General features: G+C 45.3%; 1 protein-coding gene across 1 annotated transcript; it reads left to right on the forward strand.

Annotated features, from left to right (window-relative positions):
* The first annotated feature begins 6240 nt into the window (after positions 1 to 6240).
* On the forward strand, positions 6241 to 7734 carry LOC144893932 (uncharacterized). Its single transcript, XM_078785158.1, has 2 exons — positions 6241 to 6602; positions 6741 to 7734. Exons 1-2 carry the CDS (start codon positions 6306 to 6308, stop codon positions 7587 to 7589), a joined length of 1146 nt encoding a protein of 381 aa, XP_078641284.1. The 5' UTR covers positions 6241 to 6305; the 3' UTR covers positions 7590 to 7734.
* Positions 7735 to 12058: the final 4324 nt, after the last annotated feature.

Raw genomic sequence — 12058 nt, forward strand, 5'->3', positions numbered from 1 at the left:
GCTGCGTGCCAAGGACTTTGTGGTACCATCCATTCTCGTACCTCGCGTCAGTGCAGGTTGTCCCAGCACAGCTCGTCTCAGCCCGGCACGGTTCGTCTCAGCCCGGCGCAGCTCGTCTCAGCCCGGCGCGGCTCGTCTCGGCCCGGCTCGTCTCGGCCCGGCGCGGCTCGCCTCAGCCCGGCGCGGCTCGTCTCAGCCCGGCGCGGCTCGTCTCAGCCCGGCGCGACTCGTCTCAGCCCGGCACGACTCGTCTCAGCCCGGCGCGGCTCGTCTCAGCCCGGCGCGGCTTGTCTCAGTCCGGCGTAGCTTGTCTCACCCAGTGAAGCTTGAATCGGCAGGCAGTCTCTCATAATGAACAGGCAGGCAACTTACTTCCGAACGGATCCTCAGCATGATATCGGCAGCCGTAAACAGCTCCAGTCGTTCACCTTTTATCTTTCCTGGGACAGGCGGGGCTCCAGGGACCAAGGGTTGCTCCACACTCTCTGACCCCTGCGTGTCGCATCCCCATTGGTTCGTGCTCCTCATGGACTCTCGAGGGGTCGATTGCGGTGGTTCTGCATCGCAGAGCTTCTCGAAGGATAAATTCTGGTGATGCTGCATCAGAGAGCTTCTCGAAGCATCGATCACAGCAGCGCTGTAGTGATGGTTCTTTCCAGCACTGGGATTGACTTGTACTATTGTTTTGATTGTATTCGGCAGTGTGTGTATTGCAAGACGTGTTGCGTTGTGTGCATGATTTGCAGGGGGAAGAAAGGATGGGAAAAGGGGATTCAAGTGGGTTTGAGGACAGAAGGTATGAAAGTAGATTTAAATGGAGGAGGGTTTTTTTTTAGCTTGCGCGGGGTTTGAGAGTTTAAGGGTGAAGGCTTTCAGCGAAGCATGGGGAATAGAGGTTCGGAAGTGTGAAAGGGTGAGGAATCGGGATGGATGGGAAGTTGGATGCAAAGTGGGAAATCGCAAAGAGGGAAAGAACCTGCTAAACCCACACAACACATATTCCCTGTCCCCTGAATAATCACATGTTCGAATAAAATATCTAATTATGGGTTTCTTGTGTGTTGAATGTAACTCCCCCAGGGTCTGTTTTTCACACTGAAACACGAGCATCCCATGATCAGTAGAATGATGACTTTATATATGATTTTTCTTTGTTTATGAGCTTCTTGTTGTTCCAATTTAGGATCTTCATGAAAGAAAATTATTTTTAAAAGTTATAGAAGAGATATATAAATGGTGGGGGTCGGGAGGAGGGAGGGATTGGTCTGCGATGTTGCTTGGCATGGGGTCCTTGCTGCCTCTCGATGCCCTTGCCAGTAGACCATCATGCCTTCCCATTAGCTCGTTATCCAATATGTTGAATCATATAGTATTATCTGGAAAGCTGCCTCGGCTGCTTGTATCATATTAACACAAATTGCTTTATGAATTGGTCATTCAATTGATCTAAATCTGATATTTCCACTTGATCCATAATTTGATTAAAATCTCTTGCTAATCAAAGTCTTTCAGAAGCATCTAATTTATAGAATTGGTGGGAGTGGAAATGAGGACAGGACTAAGTAGTCCCACCAAATACCTACTACTGTCCTTCCTTTTGCACTCCCACAAAATTCCTACTCCTGTCCTTCCTTTCTTGTGATGAATACAATCTCCTTGCCCCCTAAGTGTATATCTAGGCCGGTATCTATACGTCGCCTATTTTTTTCCTCATTAACAACAATTATAACATTGATATTAATTCATAATATTATTAACATTAATAACAATCTTTTCAGCCCAACGTACCAATGGTCACAGAGAAAGCGAATTTTAAAGGGAATAAACCCGCAAAATTCTGGCAGAAGGGACATATGAAACATAGTCGTGGCCATAAATATTGGCACCCTTGCACTTTTTCAAATAATGCACCATTTCTTCCTGAAAATTGTTGAAATAAAAAAATATTTTGGTATCCACGTATGTATCTCTGGTTTGCAGTGAAACAAACAAAAAAAGCTGAAAAAATAATTAAATCTTAGTTTATTCCACACAGCAATCCTAATATGGCCCGGACAATATTATTGGCACCTTTTATAAGTTTTTATTTTTTATTTTTGATATACAGAATCGAGGCTCGTGTAAGAGCTAAAATAAATAATTAGTTGTTAGAAATAATTCGATTTCAAGCAGGTGATTCTCCTTTACTTTGGAATTGAACTCACCAGTGGTGAGTTGAGGTGCCTGTAATATAAAAATCACTCATTCAACCAGTTTGAATGGAGAAAAGGAGTTATTCTGCTGTTTTGTGTCACTGTGTGTACCGCAATGAGCCTGGAGAAAAGAAACAAAACAAAATAATTGTCTAAGGAGGTCAGACACAAGATTGTAGCCAATCATGGACAATCTCAAGGCCACAAGTCCATTTCCAGAGACCTTGATGTTCCTGTGTCCACCATACGCAATGTTATCAGGAAGTTTAAGGCCCATGACACTGTAGCCAACCTCCCTGGACGTGGCCGCAAGAGAAAACTTGATTGAAGATTGCAGCGAAGGATTGTTCGAATGGTGGAGAAAGAACCTCGATCAACTGCCAAACAGATTCAAGTTGACCTTCAGACACAAGGTACGACAGTTTCAACTCGCACCATCCGTTGCTAACTCGATGAAAGGGGTTCTATGGTAGGAGACCCAGGGGGACCCCACTCCTGAGAAAGTGACAAAAGAAAGCCCGACTGGAGTTAGCCAAAACACACCCGAACAAGCCAAAATCCTTCAGAGAGAATGTCCTTTGAACAGATGAGACCAAATTAGAGTTTTCTGGTAAAGCACATCATCTCTATGTTTACAGAAAACAAAATGAAGCCTTCAAAGAAAAGAACACCTTCCCTACAGTCAAACATTGAGGAGGTTCAGTGATGTTTTGGAGTTGCTGTGCTGCCTCTGGCACTGGGTGCTGAAGTGGCCGGCAATGAGTCCAGATCGAAATCACATTGAACACCTGTGGGGAGATCTGAAAACAGCAGCTTGGAGAAGGCATCCTTCAAATCTAGGAGAACTGGAGCAGTTTGCACAAGAAGAGTGGGACAAACTGCCAGTAGAGGTGTAGGAAGCTCATTCATGGCTAGAGGAAGCACTTGACTGCAGTTATTTTGTCCAAAGGCAGTGCTACCAAATATTAAGTCGAGGGTGTCAATAATTTTGTCAATGCCATTTCTTTTTATTTTCTGATTTAAAAGGATATATTATGTTCTGAATCAAAAACAAAGGTTCTGTAATATTAACAGTGAAATAAAGAATTGTGGAGACCAAATACGTTTGTCAATTTCAACTTATTTTTAGAGAAAATTGTGAGTTATTTGAAAAAAGTGCAAGGGTGCCAATATTTTTGGCCACGACTGGACATACATTGGTCGGACGGACAGACAAACGCTATTCCAGACAGCATTGCCCTATTGGCTACGCCGTGAAAATCACCAGAACTGCCATTGGGGGTTTGATAGCCATTGGGATCAAAAATGAAAATTGACAAACTGAAAAGTGAAAAGTATGCAAACAACGTTTTCGATCAAAGAAAGACGAGGTAGATTATGACATTGGACATGTGCATGGGACAAGGTTTAAATTTGTCCACAGAAGCGGACACTGCTCACTTATCGCTTGTAAAAAGTGGCGGATAAGGAATTTGTGGGTAATATCCAATGGGAATTCTCTATTGGAGATTACCAACATGTTTTGCTACTGACTGTTTATAATAACACGAGTAAAAAGTCCGTCAAAAATGACGGGTTGGAACTAGTCTAGTAGGAAGACTAGGTCCCCCTGCACCCCCCGGAGATATACTTCTAATCAGTGTTTCTAGATTGGAAAAAATGTGTAGAAAATGACTAGCTATGGCCCCAAGCTGAAAAAATGTCCCACATACCATTTTTATGCAAATTACTGCTGCCATTATCAAAAAAACGATTTTTGACATATCTCAGCCAATATTGCAGATAATTGAAAAATGAAGGTGTCTAGACCCATGTTTTGAAGGGCATAGATCATGATAGAACTATTCATAACATGATTACATGTGTCTATGGTATACTAGTATGCATATTAATGCTGTAATTACAAAATAATCAGTTTTACAAATGATAAGGATACGTTAATACTGCAGATAACTTAACATGGTACATAAGGGGTCTAAACCCAGGTATTTTCAAGGTTAAATGTCAACAAGATGCTCCTGAGTCTTGCATAGGGGCGGGACATTGGCAGTAACATTGGTACCACTCAACTTTTCTTCCCACCATTGACTTTGTATTGCGAGAGATTTTCACTTGCTTATTTAAAGGTTTCTCACCCAGCCCACGTAAAATCTACCAACTCCTGCTGTTAACTCCCAAACATATTTTTTTATGTTATCCAATCACAGTGCAGAAATGACAGACTAGAGATCCAAATTAGTGCTGCTATAGCTGCCATTTTACATTTCCATCCATGTAACATGCGCGCTCGCGCGCTCGTATCAATTGGTAATGTCGCGCGCTCGTATCAATTGGTAACGTTGATGTTATTGAATACCTCAGTTGAAAGTTCAGTCTTCCATTCCATCTGTGTGTTGTTCTTGGTATTCATCCTCCAATCTAGCCAGGTAAGATGCTAACTATAATGTTACTCACACTCTTGACTTCAGTTTCTGCATGAAATCATAAACAGGCAGAATAACAGCTGAGCCAGCTAGCACCATGTTAGCTAACGTTAAAGCTAGCCTCATCTATGTACAGTATGTTCCTAATGTCGGTGTAACTTAAACTTTTGTTAATGCCAAACATGAGACATATCTGTTGACTTCTGTATATGAATTGAACCAGAAAGAGGCACGACAGCTGAGCTAGCTACAGTAACTTAGCACAATGTTTCATTGGCCTAGATAGCTAACGTTAGTGTGGAAGAATTTAGATGTTTTAGCTATTAGCACTTTTGATGCCACTAAACATGGTTTAGTCAGCTAAAAAGTACCCTAGTGTAGAACATGACTCAGAACCTCTGTTACCTCACTGAAAACTCAGAGCCTCCTTTCACAGGCACTTTTAACATCATTCGTGATTTCTTATTTGTCATTTAACAGTGATGGTAGACATCGACAGCAAGCATGCCCAAAAGAAAACGGAGTGTAGAACCTGCAGCCCAAAGCTCTCCTCCTACATGCATCCTTCATGTACCATCCATGTCTGATCATGGGGATTTCACGCCCCTCCGTAAAATTAAAGGATCTGCTTCAGAAAAACTGCAACTGCTTCAAAAGATCCGGGATAGACGTCTCAACCAACCGCATGACTCCCCATGTCGTATGCAATCAGTATGTGATCAGATCCCGGCAACTCTTCCTGATGACCTAGAAAGAGTAGGATATCACAGCAAGTGTTATAAGCACTTTGTCCGCCACTTTCATCGTCTGGGAGATGATACAGAACCAGGGCCATCAACCTCATCATGGCATCACTCTCCTCGTAAACCAGGAGGTTCTGCTGAACCCATCTTCCCGCCAGAGTGTATATTTTGTGAGAAAGTTGAGACCAAAGATGCTCATCGCAATACTGAGAGGCCTACAACCTTCCCATCCTTTAAAAACAAAGAAAATGCATGGGAGCAAATCGAAACACGGGCTGAGAAAATGGGTCTCTATCGACTCCATCGAAAGGTGAAAAACAAAGACCTCTTTGCATGTGAGGCCAAACACCATCCGTCATGTTTTAAAGCTTTCCGCACAGCATTCTACAACTATGAGCGTGCGATTCACAGAGCCGAAGCACCAAAGGAGCAGGCTTGCATGTCAGCCGCCCATGAAAAGGCATTCAACTCAGTACTGGAACACATTCAAACCCAGGTCATCCAGCAGAATAAAGTTCTACAGCTTTCTTCCTTGCGCTTGCTCTATGTCGAGGAACTGAAACTGAATGGATATGAGAACTCAAATTATCGGTCAGAGAAACTACTGAAACGCCTACAGAATGACCCAATCAAGGAGCATATCCACTTCACGAAGGTTGATCATGACAAATGTGATGTCATTTCTTTCTGGCTTGTGCACAGCTCAAACATAACAGTTTCCAATGCTCTCGCACGAGCATTCACACTCGGAAGCACAAACAAGAACCAAAATGTTGCCCTCCAACTTCGCCAGGGTATTCTACAGGCTTTCAGAGAGTGTAAAGACCAACCAAGATCTGCAATACCCCAAGGATGCCCTGTTCATCCAGGATGGAATGGCGCTGCTGCATACCCTTGCCAACCTTCCCCCAACATGTGGTGAGATATGCTTGCAGGTGCTTGATCAGATGGTGGCCAAGCAGCACTTTCTGTTCTCCACTGACAGTTACCATCCTGAGTCAATCAAAGCGCAGGAAAGGCTGAGGCGGGGCAGCTCAGAGAAGATCATTCTGGCTGGACCAGCAACCAGGAAGCCATATGACTTCAAAATGTTCCTTGCAAATGACGACAACAAAAAGCAGATGTGCCAGCTTCTTCTGAAAGTGTGGAGTGGACAAGAGGCAGCTACCAGGCTGGAGAGAACGGAGATGGCTGTGCTGATCGTGGAGGGGAAGGCCCACCAACTTGCCTCAACGAATGGCAAGGTAAAATTGAAAGCCCTTCGTGAATGGCGATTCAATTTGTAATTTTTCCTGAAAAAAAGGTGATTACCTGTGATGTTTGTCTAGATCTGAAACTGGCAGTGACTGGTGATTGAAATGCGGTGCCTTTTTGTGTTTCAGGTCGAGGTACGTGAACTCCCCACGATCTACAGCAACCAGGAAGAGACTGATACCAGGGTGGTTCTGTACCTCCATCATGCTGCTACCATCGGATACAAGAACGCTGTAGTCAGAACACCGGACACAGACATCCTCCTGATCCTGCTCCACCATGCCCACAACATCAAGCTGACGGTGTACCTGGATACAGGGTCAGGGAAGCATCGCCAACTTGTCAACGTCTCTGAGCTGGCAGAATCCCTGGGAGAGGACTACTGTGCCACTCTCCTGGGGTACTATGTGTTCAGCGGAGAAGACTGCACCAGTGCCTTCAAAGGGAAGGGAAAAGTCGGGCCCTTGAAAAAGCTGGAGAAGAATCCCAGGTTTCACAGGGCATTCGGTGAACTGGGTGACAACTGGGATGCCAACCCTGAGGTGGAGAGGCAGTTAGAAAAATTCACCTGTGTGATGTACGGCCAGAGTCGCGAGTCATCAGTGGACATTGTCCGTGCCAAGCTGCTACGAAAAATGGTGGGAGAGGACAAGACCCTCACATCCAAGTCCAAGGTTGATCTGGCTCGCCTTCCTCCATGCCAGTCTGCCCTGAAGCCGCACATCCAGCGTGTGAACCACCGCGTAGCATTGTACAAAAGAGCCGATCAACCTATCATCGAAAAGCCAAAACCTTATGAGGAGCAAGGATGGATAAGGACTGATGAAGGACTGTTGAAACCAATGTGGTCCAGTGGTCCCATCCTACCAACCTCACTGGTGGATCTTCTGAACACAGGAGAGCACGAAGAGGAGGAGGAAGAGGAAGGAGAAGAAGAGTTTGACTCTGACGATTTCGATGAAAATGATGATGACTGACTCAGTGTAGAATCACTAATGCTAATGATGTTTATCTAAAACAAGCAAGAGAAGAGTGGTCACATTGAGTGCTAGGACTATTTTGACAGTTGTAATATTTAGAAAAATAAAACTTTGTGTTAACGTCTGTGTAGACGGACCTTAATATGAGTCTATTATTTCGTAAAACTGTGATTATTTTGTAAATAAAGCACTAATTAGCATACTAGTATACCATAGACACATGTAATCATGTTATGAATAGTTCTATCATGATCTATGCCCTTCAAAACATGGGTCTAGACACCTTATTTTTTCAATTATCTGCAATATTGGCTGAGATATGTCAAAAATCGTTTTTTTGATAATGGCAGCAGTAATTTGCATAAAAATGGTATGTGGGACATTTTTTCAGCTTGGGGCCATAGCTAGTCATTTTCTACACATTTTTTCCAATCTAGAAACACTGATTAGAAGTATATCTCCGGGGGGTGCAGGGGGACCTAGTCTTCCTACTAGACTATTAATATATTTACAGTTTTAATTTAATTTACAATTTAATTGTTTCCACGTTTAACTTTTAATGAAATGTAATGATTGTTCCTGATTTTCTAAACACTTGAGTTATAATCCAGCATTGCTTACAGGATTATTTTAAGCCGTTAATATGCGGTTGATTTTTGAATTTGGTCAGTAACGTCTCCGTTCACGAGAGCAGTGTGATACGGTTTCATTGGCTGTCCAGCTTTGCCCACCCCACTTTGCATATACCCCGCCCACTTTGTATATAAGGGGAAGTTGAGATGATTTTATCACTCTTGAGGAAGATTAACGGAGGCGTGTGGCTTCACATGTTGTTAATCGAAACGTTGAGTCATTATTTGTTCAATTAAAGGTTGGAGATCTTACCATGGAGTCATTTGGATTTACTCCCAACAGCAAATCTTTGCTTATATATATATATATATATATATATATATATATATATATATATATATATATATATATATATATATATATACGTATATATATATATATATATATATATATATATATATATATATATTGTTGCTGATATGAGGATTGTGTTTTTTTTTTATTGTGTGCTTTATTATTATTATTGGTTATTCTGCGCCTCCTGCCTCCGGAGCTGTGTAAAGGTCAAAAGGGCGTCCCATAATTAGTCCACAAGCATACACGTCAGCCAATCATAGAATACCCCTGTTCGATAGTTATATCTTATTCTGTGTTTTAGGGTAAGGCTGTGTCTCCCATTAATAGAAGTACTCCATTGCACCAAGTGAAAGAGATAGATTCCCTTCATTCCCATTCCCAAAACCTCCATTCCCCCTTTTCGTCGATTGGAAACTACCTTCGCTCCAATTGCCGCCATTGACCACGAGGCAGGGTTGGGGAAGAAAGGCGGGTCCCCACCTCGTCATAGAGGGGAGGAGTGAACCAGCCCTTGCCGACCAACCCAGAACGAGGGGTTGGCTTTAGAGGGCGGAGAGAGAACGTTTTGGGGAGGTTCGCAAAAGGGTCAAGGGTGGGGCTTATATAACCCGAGGCAGAGGCCCCCAGAGAGAGTCGAGGAGGGAGGAGATCAGAAGACAGAAAGGCCTTGAGTTGGACTAAGCAAGAGAGGAAGTTGTTGGACTGGGTGGGACTAAGAAAGAGAGAGAAAGAGTCCTGAAGCTTGTGAGAGAAAGAGAGAGAACCCGTCACACCAACCCCCCACCAGCCGCGTTGGCTCCACCAAGCGTTCACCTCCACCAAGGCTCCACCAAGCTCCGCGTTGGCTCCACCAAGCGTTCACCTCCACCAAGGCTCCACCAAGCTCCGCGTTGGCTCCACCAAGCGTTCACCTCCACCAAGGCTCCACCAAGCTCCGCGTTGGCTCCACCAAGCGTTCACCTCCGCCAAGGCTCCACCAAGCTCCATGTTGGCTCCACCAAGCGTTCACCTCCACCAAGGCTCCACCAAGCTCCGTGTTGGCTCCACCAAGCGTTCACCTCCACCAAGGCTCCACCAAGCTCCGCGTTGGCTCCACCAAGCGTTCACCTCCACCAAGGCTCCACCAAGCTCCGCGTTGGCTCCACCAAGCGTTCACCTCCACCAAGGCTCCACCAAGCTCTGCGTTGGCTCCACCAAGCGTTCACCTCCAGCCATCCACCTCCTGCGATTCCTGTCATCATTCCCTGCGTGAGTCTATCTTTTGTTTGTTCTGTCCTGGGTTAATTAAGACTGTAGGTAAGCTAGTATTTTCACTGTGTCACCTGCGTCTTATGTGCTGTAAATAAACGTGACTGCTTTCTTTTTGCTTATGTGTGTAAATAGTAAATAAATTTCGTAGTATTTCCAAACCTTTCTTTGCCTTCGTCTTCCTCTTTGCATTCGTCGTTTTAGTCTTTTCCCTCTTGAGCAGCCGCGGTGCGATCCGGCCAACGTTTGGGTGGAATCGGGTTCTAATCGGGGAATAACTGTTCGGTCGCGGTAATACCAACCGCTCGGTAAAATAACATCTTTAACCGCGTCCGTAACAATATATATATATATATATATATATATATATATATATATATATATATATATATATATATATATATATATATATATATATATATATATATATTGTTGCGGATATGGGATTTGGCCTCCATCCATATCCGCTTGTAAATATTCCCCTATTTCCCCAATACTCCCCAACTATCCCCAATCCCCCATTCCCTAGTCCCATTGTCTGTAAACAACACTCTGTAGCCCCGACCTTCCCCTTTTTCCCCCATTAAATGTCGCACCCAGGTTCACCGCATCTCACGTAGACAACTATAGGACATCTTGCTAGTTATTCTTAGTCTATGTCAGTTAAGGACTCGTTTCCATTAATTCTGACTCTTCGTTGCACCAGAATGTGATTGTATGGCACCGTTAGCAAGTTTAGGACCTCCCAATACCTCCCCGCATCTCTTCCTCATGGAACTACAACCACAACAACAACTACAACAACAGCGGGGGCGGCGCGGCGGCGGCGCGGGGAGTGTGCGTCCTCACTCCGGCTTGGTTAGCCGCCATTGACCATGTGCTCCGACGGGGTTACCACACAGGGGCTCACTGTCAGCTCCTCGTCAAGGGCGGAGCCCGGTAACCCCCCGCACCCAATAAGAAGCCGCGGACCGATTCCATCTGGGGCGGAGCTAACGAGCCGAGGGCGTGTCACTCCCCGCTGGACATGCGCAGGAAGACGGAGGTGACGTCAGATGCGCCTCAGCTACGAAGAAGAAAGGACGCCACCTCCTAGCGCTGAGAGATACCTCCCGCCTCTCTGGACCGGACCGGGTCGATTCTGCCCCTGAGCCAAGGTGCACCTTGAGCCATCGACTACCTGCCCTTCCTTGCCATCAATCCCTGTGTGAGTCAGTCTTGTCCCGTTTGTCTGTGGTCTGTCGGGGCTAAGATAAGACCGTGTCTAAGTGCCCATCTTTCTGTGCTGTACCTCTGTGCCGTGTAATCTAAACGTTCTGCATAACCCATATTATATCCTCCTCCGGAGGTCTTGAGAACTGTACCCCTGGTGTCGTGTCATTTAATCCCAGCCGTTGTGTCCTTTCCTTCATTGATTTAGCATAGCGCGATTTGGCCAACGTTCGAGTGTAATCGGGTAACTTGTGCGAACACGGCGGCCATTCCGCTCGGTCAAGCAACATCTAAGTCGTGTCCGTAACAATTGGTGTCGGGAAGCGGGATCGGTCCCGGAGCGCGTTTTACGCGTTCGAAATTATAACGGCGAAATTTGATTGTGTTTTACAAAAAAAAATAAAAACCCGAATTTTGAAAGTCGCGCTATGGCAGACCAAGACGGCTGGGTTCCGGTAGAGGAGAGTGAGGCAGGGTCGATCCAGGACCAAATTGAGGGACATGAGGAGAGCGAAGCAGTGAGGGTAGCAGGGTCGCAAAATGGCGTCGTCGCGCACGAGGTTACAGGTGCACAAAATGGCGCTCTCGCACACGAGGTTTCAGGCGCGCAAAAAGGCGCCTCGCACGAGCGCGGGGTAGCCGCGCCCGCTGCGCAAATAGCGGAATTGATGTGCGGGACCTCATGGCGCAGATTAATGCAACCATACTAATGGCAAATATGGGGCTAGAAGCAAAAATGGATGCTCAGGGTGAGCGAATGGGACAAATGGGAAACCAGATCGGGGGTTTAAGGAATGACATGGGGGCCCAGATCGGAGGGTTAGGGAGTAGAATAGAGGGATTAGACAATAGATTAGGGGAAATGCAAAAGGGGTTAGAGGGTTAGAAAACAGTATGGAAGGCAAATTGAGGGACATGAGGGACCAAGCGGAAAGGGAAGTTAAACAAATGGGGCAGCAGATAGAGGGGGTCAGAATGGGGGTAGAAACTAAACTGGATGCTCACAGGGAGGAAATGGAGCAGATGAGGGTGGCATCTGGGCAGGAGATGCAAGTGATGGGAGAAGAGATCAGAAG

The sequence above is a fragment of the Myxine glutinosa genome, chromosome 10 (assembly GCF_964187855.1).
Source record: "Myxine glutinosa chromosome 10, kmMyxGlut1.1, whole genome shotgun sequence".
Classification (NCBI taxonomy): Eukaryota; Metazoa; Chordata; class Myxini; order Myxiniformes; family Myxinidae; genus Myxine; species Myxine glutinosa.